Source organism: Marmota marmota, unplaced genomic scaffold (assembly GCF_001458135.2).
Source record: "Marmota marmota marmota unplaced genomic scaffold, marMar, whole genome shotgun sequence".
NCBI lineage: Eukaryota > Metazoa > Chordata > Mammalia > Rodentia > Sciuridae > Marmota > Marmota marmota.
Window position 1 is genome coordinate 1865130 of NW_025999924.1, and position 12234 is coordinate 1877363.

Genomic DNA, 12234 nt, shown 5'->3' on the forward strand with positions numbered 1-12234 from the left:
GTGTATAAGAGACAGCCCCCCACCCCATTCATACAAGTTCTATCAACCAAACCTCTCCCGAACCAACATCATCAGTTTCTTTTTGCCTTTGTAGATTTGTTTCAGGTTGTCAATAAACTGTGTAAACTGAATGTGTCCATCATGCGCCATTAGGAAGGTCTCTCGGGCCTTGCTGAGGAACTCAATAAACTCACTATAGTGCCGAGGACTGATGTGCGTGAGTCGTGAGTGTGTTGTGTTGATGTATGCCCCAATCGTGGCATCCAGGAGTTGCCTCAGGGGGGCTTTGTCCAGTGACATGAGCTTACCAGAGTTCCTCCTTCCATGAAGTCCCACCATGCCAGGAGTGGTCAGAGTGCACCTGCGCAAAATGTCTGACAGTACCGTTGCGCACTTGACACTCTTCACCACCAGAGGTATTATAGCTGCAAGCTCATTTTTGCCAAGGGAGTGGCTGAGCGCACAGGCCCACAAAACGTCATTAATGGCAGGGTGCGTGTCCTGATTATAGCTCAGGTTGAGATGGGTCATGGCCAGGGTGGCCAGTTTGTAGGCCCTCATGGGGTACCCGCGGTGCTCCATGTACCGTGCTATCGTAAAGAGCTGTGTGTAGCTCATGCCAGTGGTAGCAGCGTCCAGGACGATTTGGTACGCCGTCTCAAAAGCTATGTGATCCTTTTCACAAAGGGTTAGCGCAGAGAGGGCACAGTTCTGTGGGTCCTTCATGGCGCACTGCAAGGCGAGTGTCCGGGCGCTGCTGGCCAGCTTTTCCTGCTGGTGGCAGTCCAGATGGAGACGGACAATGGTGCTGTTGGACATCACGGTAGTTGCAACAATACTTGTGGCCTCGGTGGGAGTAAACAGAGTAAACCAGCTCTGCATGATGCTGTCCAGGGCATAAACACCTGCAAGGAACAAACAGGTGCTATTACTGAGGAGAAGTCTGGCCAGAGGTCTTATTTCCACTTTCATAGTCAATGCTTACATTGTTAACCATAACAGGACATGAGCTAGGCCAGAAAATCCTGTAAGGTAATGTGCCTAGGAGCAACCTTTTAGAATAAGGTTATTGTGGGTTGTTATTCAGTGAGATGCCTTTAAGGAACATAAACTTCCTACAATAAGGAAGTGGTCCTTCAGAAATTGGTATCTGTACTGTACTTTTTGCCATTTCACATAGTGGCTTTTTGCTAATAAGTGCTAGTTCACTGAGGCCTCCTGTTCAGTTACCCACTATAGAGTGAGAGGCAGACAAAATGCAACCTCAACCAAATAGGGACTTTATGTGTGGTGTTTTTAAGTTTTAAAAAAACACAATACAGAATTTTAAGACACATTAAGAAGAAGATGTTACCCATAATCAAGAGAAAGAGTTAACAAGTGGACCTACAGATGACTCACATGTTGGAAATGGCTAATAAAGTCTTCAGCCATTTTAAGTACACAGATCCAATTTGTAGGGAAATCCTAAAAGTGAATGATGTGAAGAGAAGAGACTAAAATCTCAGAGAGAAATCAGTTATGTATCTTGGTGCAGGAATAGGAGTAGTGTGGCAATTCTTAAACATACATTATCTTTGTATGACTTCAACAATCCAAGCACAATATATTGAGACCAAGTTCCCTTTTCCCAAAATAACCAACCATTACACATTAATGAAAGAAAAATAAGAAGAATGAGTTTACAGTCTCTGCTGTGTCAGTATTTAAACACTGAGATGGCAGTGTCTTCTCAGCAAGAGGTGTATATCCTTTTCTGATGCAAATAAGAAGAAAGAAAGACAGTTTAACCAACATTTATTTTAAATAGCCACCATTTTGTTTGTGTTGCATTCTTGCTGGGGATGTAGTTTTCTTAGTAATGATCTGCTGCTCTACTGCAGCAAAGGGAAATAGTAGGCTGATAGACCTCACAAAGAGCACCTTATGGCCAAACAGGGAATTTTCTTAGGGCCAGCTACTATTTCTCACACATCTGAAAATCCACTGAAACCACACACACCCATCATTTCTCTGCTGTATAGTCAGATGAAGAAAGAAAAAACCCAGAGTAAAAGAGGTAACTTTATATGAAGTAAACAAAAATTATTTATTACTGATATTATCTCATTTAAAATAACTGGTTAGAGGTCCACAAACATGAGAGTTTAGAATAAGAACAATGCCAAGTGTGTATGACTGAAGGATGGGTTTGAGGTGTGGGAAAGGGAGCCCCTGCAGATGCTAGAAGGGGCAGGAGTCTTGGAGAAGTCAAAATAAGAGAGGAAATATTCTTGGATTTGTAAATGACAGGTAAAATCCTGCCATGAGGCACCTGGGAAAGCTTCTTCCCCAGAGATTACCTACCAACTTCAGTAGCACATGTCACCAGCCACCTCACCATCTCTCGCCGTCGCCAATTTAAGGTTGACAGTGTCATGCGCATAACCTGTAAAGACAAGGAGAGTAACATGTTTTGGAGGATTATCCTAAATCAATGGAAAAAGAAAATTCATTCTAAGGAATAAACTGGTGGGCAGACTCTCTACTACCAGGGGGATGAAAAGTATTTTATTTACAACAAAGATCTATATATGTATCTGGATCTGTCTAAGATTCCCCCAGGTTGACCTTGTCACTGCCTAGGAGGCAAGAGGATCACATTCTACTCTTGGTGGGTCCATTGACCAGACGTGATACCCTGGGCAAATCAATCTCTTTTCTCATATGAAAAATCCGACTGAGCATTAAACACAGACCAGGTTGCCTTTCTGTAGCCAGCTTTAACATCCCATGATCCCATGGTTTGATATCTGGGGATTCTTGCAAATTCATTCAATTCTTCAAAGAATTTTCATTGGGCAAAAAGGTTTTTGTTTTTATCTTTGTGGCACTAGGGATGAACCCACGGTTGCTCTACCACTGAGCTTTTACCTTTTTAAGGACAGGATCTTGCTAAGTTGCCAAGCTAACCTTAAACTTATGATCTTCCCTCAGCCTCCTGAGTGGCTGGGATTACAGGTGAACACGACCATGCCCAGCTAGATAGATACTTTAAAGTAATAATTTTTATTATTTTTTCAACCTCTTTTAAATCAACTTTCTGGTGACTATGAAGTTAACCCAAGGTCTACGAAAAGGAATCATCTTTGGCATCATCAGAGGTCCCAAGTCAAACTTATCTACCTCCTGGTATTCCTCTCATTCTTTAAGATTCAAAACATCAAGGGATATAATACTCCTAAAGCCTTAGAAAGATGCTGTGGGATTCCTTCTTGGGATCTAGAAAGAATGAGGCAAAGGACTAAGCTTTCATTAATCTGCTATTTACTCAAAACTCCAATAACAAGAAAGCTCACATTAATGTTTATTTCTGCATCATACTTTTAATATGTGGAAAGTGAAAATGAAGTAAAAAAAATTATTTTTAAAAAGAAATTACTAAACGGTCATTGTATAGCTTAAAAGCAATCTCCTAATCCCTGTCTTGTACAGAACTGCTTTTACAATGATCAGAATATTTTCCTGTGATCCAATTCTTTAAACTTTATTAACACAATCACTATAAAGAAGGAATCTAGGGTTTGGGGTTGTGGCTCAGTGGTACAGTGCTCTCCTAGCAAGTGCGAGGCCCTGGGTTCGATCCTCAGCACAACATACAAATAAATAAATAAAATAAAAGTTGTTGTTTTTTTTTTAAAGGAATCTATAATCAGAAAATTGAGTAATTATCTAATCTGGGCATTCTATTTCCCATATTTCAGGTACTTAGGGTTTCACAATTTCTTTCACTACTTTTTAATAAGAAAAAAAAGCAGCAAATGTTAACAGAGCTCTCATGAGAAAAGTGGAAAAAAACTTCGTAGTTCTCGGTTTCTGCAGTAATTGTTCAAAAACTATAAGGAAGCAAACATCTATCTGCGTGACTAAACTGGTGTTGCATCCTACTGAAATCTGAAACTGGACCCTTGCCTAATCATCCCTTTTACCCTAATTTTCTCAAGGTTATAAAAAGGAGCTAGAACTACCAAATGCAAACATGAATAAAAATTCATCTTCCTCTAAAAACTTAACCCTCACACTGAATCTTTTATTACACATGATAGCTTCACTCAAATCTCTTGCTAGCAATAATTCTTTTCCATTTATTCAAAGAAATGTGACATTAAGGTAGTAATTCAGAGAATGGATTTTTTTTTAATTGAGAAATGCAAACAGGGCTTCTAAATGTCTAGTCCCTGTACCTCAAATAGTATGGTTCAGCTGAAAGTGACCCCAGCTCTGAAATACAGTGCTCTTCTGAAGCCTAACAGATTTGTAATCTGAAGAGTCATTTACTTGCACTAAAAAACCCCAAACATACATGTATCCCAAGAGATGCCTTCAATTAGCATCGGGAAAAACCACCAAGCACATACCTGCAAACCCAGCTCCAGAGACACTTTCAAAAGAGTGATGTCTGGCAAACTGTCCATGAGAGTTGCTATTTTAAATGCATCTTGGGCGAGTTTGAAGATGTGTGATGAGGAGTGAATATTTTTCTGGATGGATTCTAATACTGTTTCCAGCCTCCGAACATCACCTGCAATGAACAAGGGAAAACTAACCCAAATCAAATCAAAGGTAAGTGAGGCAAAATCAATGAAAACCCATGAAACCATAAATGCATAACAAGAGGAAAAAAGAACACAAATAAAGCAAAGCACAAATTAGTTTACCTGAAATGTTCACAAAGTCAATGGCACAGCTGGTACAACTATGTTACTGTAATGTCTATAAATCTTGAATTCACAAAAAGATACACCCAGACACACCCTCAATGACTAAAAGCACATATGATCCAGAACCAACATGAAATAGTAAACAGCTCTCCTAGTTCCTATTTATGAATTTTTGGTGAATATTTCAGGTACAAAAAAAAAAAAAGCAAACAAACTTTTTGTTTCTAAACCTCAACCATTTGCACCCCCTCCCCTTTTATTTGGCATGGTAACTAACCTAACTCAGCTAGCACCAGGTTTAATGATACAGGTAAATAAGGAAAATGCCGGACTCAAATGAACAGTGTCTGTTTTGCCTCATGAGCAAACATAAAGCTAGCATCTAAAGTAAAGGACCCCTTTACAATGTCTGACATGAACACCACTATTGAGAACTGGGGAGTGGGGGTGGGGTTAAAAAAAAAAAAAAAAAGGCAGGGCAAATTAACAAAACAGTTACAAGGCCTCAGGACATTAGAGTACCTTTGGCTGCAGTTAGCATGGTGGATGCCAGCTCACACTGCTGGGATTCAATGTGGCTTAGAGTGAACCAACGAGGGTATCGGTTGGGAACAACTGATGCAATGTGGTGTGGGCGGGTGAGGTCTCCCGTTGGAGCAGTAGATTCCAATACTAGCAACCTGTAATGAGAAGATGAGGAAGGTGGCCTCTAGTTATTACTTGTCTGTTACCCTGGCCACAAGGACTGGCCTACAGAAGCCAGAGGAGTGAGTAGATGCTGAAAAATATTGTTCAGGACCTTGGTTCACAAAGAGCTGGGATAACTACTGTCTGCTGCTTGGACACCAAAGTCATACTGTTATTTGCTCATCTCTCAAACCTAAGAGATCTCCTTTCTTTAGCATCATTCAGAAAATTGTAATATTCAGAGAAACTAAAATACTTAACATTAATGAACTTTGAAAAACAAGTCTTGATGTTTAATTACTCTTTTTCAATCTTATTCATTAAAAATAAAAATTAACAAAAACAGTAAAAATGGATATTTAAGACAGATTACGACAATTGGGGATGAGTAGGTAGCTCAGATGAATAAGCTTAACTTATTAAAAAATATAAATAAGATGGAAAGCAAATAAATATGACCTCCTTTATATATTTTCATAATTTCTGCAGAATTATGACAACAGAAGTTTAAAGTTAGAATATGTTCTATCTGAACCAGACAATATCAGAGAAGATGCAACAGATGAATGTATCCCTAGACAGTTCTACAAAATTATCATTTCTAGTATTTAATTCTATCTTTGATTAACAATATATTGACAAATAAATAATTCTTGAAAACAAAGCGCATGCCAAAAAGATGGGTAGAAGAAGTACAACAGAAATAATTCCTTTACAAATATCAAAATTCAGGATAGGTATGTAGCTTAGTGGTAGAGTGCCTACTTAACATATGCAAAAAGCCCTGGGTTCAATCCCCAGCATCACCACCACCACCACCAAAAAAAAAAAAAAAAAAAAAGTACACTAATCAAACACTGGCCTTACTTTAGGTATAATAGGGTTAGAGGGTTAGAGACTATAGAATAAAAGTTGGAAATCAAGTTATTAGCAGGGGCTGGGGAATATAGCTCAGTTGGTAGTGTGTTTGCCTCACATGCACAAAGCTCTGGGTTCAATCCCCAGCACCCCCATCAAAAAAAAAAAAGTTATTAGTAAGGTAAGGGCGAGATACTGGCCTCCTGGCCTCAGCCAAGAGTAGTTACTTCTCAGGTAAGCCAAATGGCTCTTTTTTTAATCTAGGGACAAAGAAAGGTTATCATTAGAAAGGGTGGCAAGATAGGCAAGTAATAAGAATCTTGGCAGGATTGCTATTTAACTTTTTCTTTCTTTCTTTTCTTTCTTTCTTTTTTTTTAAATTCAGTGTCCCTTCAAGGGGTAGGCATATCTTGGCAGTTGCTGTAGAGGCAACTAGTCAACATCCCTGGGAAAGGGAGAAAATGAATGCTTCCTCAGCCTCCCTCTTCCAGAAGGAGTAAGAAGCAAGCAAGCTACATCTCTCTCTCCCTTCCTGTTCCCTTGGCTGCCTTAAAATGCTCTGGTAGGTTACATTACCTTCCTTCCATGGCAGGGGTTTGGCTGGGGTAGAAGTGGCAGGCAGAAGAGAAAGGTGGAAAACAGTTCCCCTGTCCCCTGCTAGTATTCCCCAGGAAGAAATTGCCTGGGAAGCAACTAAAGGAGAATATAAATGAGCTGAGCTTCTGAGCATTCATTAGAAAAGCAAGGCTTTCTGCCTGGCAGACACCGTTACATAAGCCAGAACCACACAGAAACCTCATGCTATTTTACTCTTAAATTTACCATTGGTAGTAACAACAGCATCTGGTGGCATCATAACATTAACATCCTTCCCTTTACAAAAAGAGTAGAGTTTTTAGGAGTAGAATAAGTTTAGAGTGGAGCAGCTGTCTCCAAAGAAAACTTCTATTTCAGCTTCCAAAGGGGAATAGGAATCTACTTATAAAAATGTGCTCAAAAATACAAATCAAGTAGTATAAAGCAATCTAGTAGAGGACTATTGCTTATATTAGTTATTGATTTATTTTTTGGTACTTTAAAAATAGCCAAGAGAATATTGTAAGGTTTCTCTAATAAGTTACTCAGAAAAGCATGCCAAATTAAAGGATGTCAGCCTTGAAACACTGACACAGAGGCATTGTACACCCGAGCGTATGCGCACGCGCACACACACACGCTCTCACCCCATCATTTCATAAATATTAGATAAAATATTGAGTGTAGCTTATATCTAAGAACAGAGTTAACTTTGGAGACACTGGTAATTTATAGGCCAGAATTTGCTTTTGAATCTTACACTGATTACAGACATAGAATCTATGATGAAAAGCTTTTTATAGGAACAAACTATTCTTCAATATCCTCAAGCTTAAAGATCTACACGGGGCCTGTAACTTTAGTTAATCATAATCATGTCTAATCAATACTTTCTGTTTGAAACACAGGGGGTGTTCTATTAATTTTTTTAAAAAGGAAAAAGAGTAAAAGCAGATGTTTCAATAAGAAAGGTACATATTTTCTTTATGTCCTTAAACTTTAATAGATTACATACAAGATTAATAAATATAATCTTAAACTCATTAATAAGTATTCACCTTAAACAAATTCATGATAAAAACAATTATTTGCTGAAATTAAAAAGGCATGTGAAAATAAGAAGGTGCATGACATAGAGGAGGAGGTATTCTAACTGCCATTATTGAGAGGGAGGGGCCGAGGAATGCAGGCAGTCAGAGGGAGGCCCAGTCCTTGAGGGCCCTAGTAAGCACTCTCTCAACAGCATACACATCCCATCTTCTCTTGGCCTTGAGATGATCACAAACATGTTCTAGTGGGTGACACAGTAGCCTTCCTGTACTACTACTGATGGAATGTGGAATCAAAACAGGTATAAAAGCCTTCCTTGGTTATTACATTCAAGTCAAATACATTCCATGGTTTAGAGAATCTAATTTTTCAAAATAAATATTCAGAAGGGGTTCAACTGTTGTGGTCTCACAATTAAAAATTCTGAAACTCTATTTCTAAATTCTAGCTTAAAGGAACAGAGGAAAGAACCATGATGGCCATAAGCATGACAATGGTTGGAGATGTAATTCTTCCTTCACTTTAGAACAAAACCAACCTGGGGGCCCTTCAACAGATGAATGGATAAAGAAAATGTGGTGTATATACACAATGGAATATTACTCAGCCTTAAAGAATGAAATTATGGCATGTGCAGGTAAATGGATGCAGCTGGATAATATCATGCTAAGCGAAGTAAGCCAAGCCCCAAAACCAAAGGTTGAATGTTTTCTCTGATAAGCAGATGCTGATTCATTATTGGGTCAGAGAAGTAGGGAAGAATGGAGGAACTCTGGATTGGGCAGAGGGGAGTGAGGTGAGGGGAGGGGGTATAGGTGGGAAGGACAATGGAATGAGATGGACATTATTTACCCTATATACATGTATGAATAAACTAAACTACTGGAGTGACTCTGCACCATGTACAGCCAGAGGAATGAGACGTTGAGCTCCACTTGTGTACAATGTACCAAAATTAATTCTACTGTCATGTACAGCAAATTTTTAAAAATTAAAAAAGAAAGAAGAAAAAAACAAGCCTTCAAGCAGATCACCTCCACAATAATTCAGGAAGCATTAAAAAAAAAAAAGAGTTTCCTTAGCTTTTCTGTCGAATACAGTCAGTAAACAGCCATTTCTGCTGGTGGGGAATATGGACTGCCTCTGCCTGGCTGGGCTGTGAATACGTACCGCATTGCTCTCAGTGCAATTTTGTATGCCAGTTCAGCATCATGAGGTAGGAGAGAGGTGAAGAGATACTTGGCAAATGTGTGCATTGGAACGCTCTCCCGGTGGATTATTTCGCCTAAACCACTATATGGCCCAGCTGTGGGAAGAGAGCATACATGTTTTACTTTCCTAAAACACAAACTAACACTTCTCAAAAAGCATACCTCAACATTTTTGTGTAAAATTTCAACACACGTAAGCTAATTTAGGTAAGAATTTAATCTGACAGAAGAAAGGAATAAAATTTTTAGTCAAAAAGATTCCACAGTGTCCAATACAGACTTTAGTTCATGAACAATCTCTCCACTATCCCTTAGCTAAAACAAGAGCCACAGAACTAAGGGGCAAAGCTCACTTACAGTACAAGTACCTCAGAGAAAGGAACCCCCTGAATCACGAACCCTCTCAGTGTGTGACAACTGAGCAACCAGATATGCAAATGCACAAAAGACTCTGCAGCTTAACCATGGACCCAGCCCATAGATCCACGCAATCATAGGGTACAGCGACGCCAGGTATCAATTCAGAGACTTTATATGCTGCTGCTTCTAGTAAGCAAATATAATTATTCCCATACAGTGATTAATAAAAAGTTACCAGTACTCAGTATAGGCAAAAGAAAAAAATAAAAACTTAACTAGAAATCTACTACTGTTTGGGCACTGGAAGGTCAATTTAAAAAGCAAAATTACATTTAAGCTGTCAAAATTCATTTCTTAATAAATTCTGATAGGCACAGCAGCAAAGCAGACTTCCCCTGTGTGCTCCCTGAATGCTACTCTGAGAAGGCAACACAGACTTCTAAAATAAATTTTGAAAGGAAACCACAGTGGTTAGTTCAACCACTTCGCACTTAAGCACTCTGAGGTTTAGTTACTGTAAAGTGTTTAATAAATTAGTTTCCATGTCACCTTTGGGTAACATCTGTTTCATGATTTCTACAATTATGAACCATGACACTACTGCTTGGAGGACATAATACATTTGTTTTTCAGGAGAAAAATCAAGTCTGTCAAAGAGTTTAGAATGCAAGAAATGCAGTTCAAAAGAAATGGGAGAGGAGTAACTGAACCGGGTGTGGGGTAGCTGCATGATACATTATAGATCATTTCAATGGAAATTATTTTTTAATACTAATATTTTGGTAGCACTTGAACTATTCAGTATTTAAGTACTTTAAATATCACACAAACAACTTATTTTTCATTTAAACAAATATCCATCCTAAATTACTAACTTTAACAAATCCATTAAGATTTTTCTTTACTTGAAAACATTTTAAAATGTCTTGGTGATCCAGTATTCTTCAAAAGTTGTTAACAGCATTATACTCTCATCTTTAGTTCATATAACAAGACTACATTAAGTAAGTTACTATCACAGACTAAATACGTGTCTCCCCAAAATTCATGTTGAAGCCTCAGACCCCAATGTGATTATATATGGAAAAAGAGATTTTATGGATGTTATTAAAGTTGAATGAGGTCAGAGTGGGGTGCTGATCCAACAGGATTAGTGTCTTTATAATAAGAGACACCAGAGAGCTTGTTCTGGCTGTGCCATGTGAGGACACAGGGAGAAAGTGGCTGTCTTCAAGCCAGGAAAAGCTTCAGAAGCAGTATTGGCCAATTGTGGACTTCCAGCCTCCAGAACTATGAGAAATAAATTTTTTTGTTTAGCCACACAGTCTGTGGTATTCTGTTATAACTACCAAAGCTAAGACACTAACTCTATTTTAAGTTAGGACCAACTACAGAAAATTTGTTATTATATATATTCTTCATTTCGCCTTCATGTCTTTTCATCCTATCCCTTTAAAGCAAATTACCTTTTGTACTACTCAGGGAAAACCAGATGCATAATCACTTCTCTATGTCATTTCCCAACAAGCAAAATATTAAGTCAGGTGTCACAGAATTATTTATAGACTAATCAGTGTGATCCCTGAACTCAAGAGTACTAAATAACAAGCCAGGTACTGTGTCGCAAGCCTGTGATCCCAGCATCACGGGAGGCTGAGGCTGGAGGATCACAAGCTCAAAGACAGCCTCAATAATTTAGCAAGATCCTAAGCAACTCAGCGAGACCCTGTCTCTAAATAAAATATAAAAAGGGGCTGGAGATGCAGATCAGTGGTTGAGCGCCCCTGGGTACAATCCTTGGTACCAAAAAAAAGTACTGAATAAAAACAAAACAAAACCCAGACATTTGGCACTAGGTTTCCCTAGCACTAGGTGCTTTTCCAGTATGCCAAATAATCCATCCAATAGTGTGGCCAGAAGAGTTCAGCACTCAGCAGCAACACAGGGTTACTTCTCCTTCTTCGGATCTGCTATTTAATTTACTCCTGTTAGTTAATTTACTCCTGAAATTTGCAGAGTATAAATATACGAGACATACATAAATTTTGACTTGCAAAGCTCCATCTTTTGGAGTTTATAGAAATGATCCCTGGGTTTCCCCTGGGTCTACCTCCTGTACTACCCCAACAAGTCAACGGGGCTCCTTCTCAGGTAGTTTCCATAAAAGGATGAAATAACAAAGACTAAGACAAAGATCAAAAATATCCATGAATGATGAACATGGTAATATATTTAAAAAGATAAATGATAAACAGATATTACACATTGTCAATTTTGAAAACCACACATCCTCTTCCTGAACTTCAATTTAATGGAAATTAAGTCACTACAGGGGCTGGGGATGTGGCTCAAGCGGTAGTGCGCTCGCCTGGCATGCGTGCAGTCCGGGTTCGATCCTCAGCACCACATACAAACAAAGATGTTGTGCCCGCCGATAACTAAAAAATAAATATTAAAATTCCCTCTCTCTCTCTCTCTTTAAAAAAAAAAAAAAAGTCACTACAGCTGGGCAACATGACTTATGCCTGTAATCCCAACAAGCCTGAGAGGCTGAGGCAGGAGGATCACGAGTTCAGTTCGAAGCCAGCCTCAGCAAAGGCAAAGTGCTAAGCAACTTAGTGCTAAGACACGGTCTAAATAATATACAATATTAAATAAAATACAAAACAGAGCTCTAAATAAAATACAAAATAGGGCTGGGGATGTGGCTCAGTGGTGGAGTGATCCTGAGTTCAATCATCAGTACCCTCTCTCAAAAAAAAAAAAAAAAAGAAAAAAAAATTTTTTTTTTT

General features: G+C 38.7%; 1 protein-coding gene across 3 annotated transcripts in view; it reads right to left on the minus strand.

Annotated features, from left to right (window-relative positions):
- Positions 1-21: 21 nt before the first annotated feature.
- Positions 22-12234, minus strand: part of Zswim6 (zinc finger SWIM-type containing 6) — a 146548-nt gene continuing 134335 nt past the window's right edge. For all 3 annotated transcript variants that reach the window (XM_048800003.1, XM_015497275.2, XM_048800004.1), the window contains 5 exons: positions 9042-9177; positions 5223-5380; positions 4398-4561; positions 2347-2428; positions 22-905 (listed from right to left, as the gene is read on the minus strand). In XM_048800003.1, coding sequence (XP_048655960.1) covers positions 43-905; positions 2347-2428; positions 4398-4561; positions 5223-5380; positions 9042-9177 — 1403 coding nt within the window. In that variant the 3' untranslated portion in view covers positions 22-42. The remainder of the gene's footprint in view (positions 906-2346; positions 2429-4397; positions 4562-5222; positions 5381-9041; positions 9178-12234) is intronic.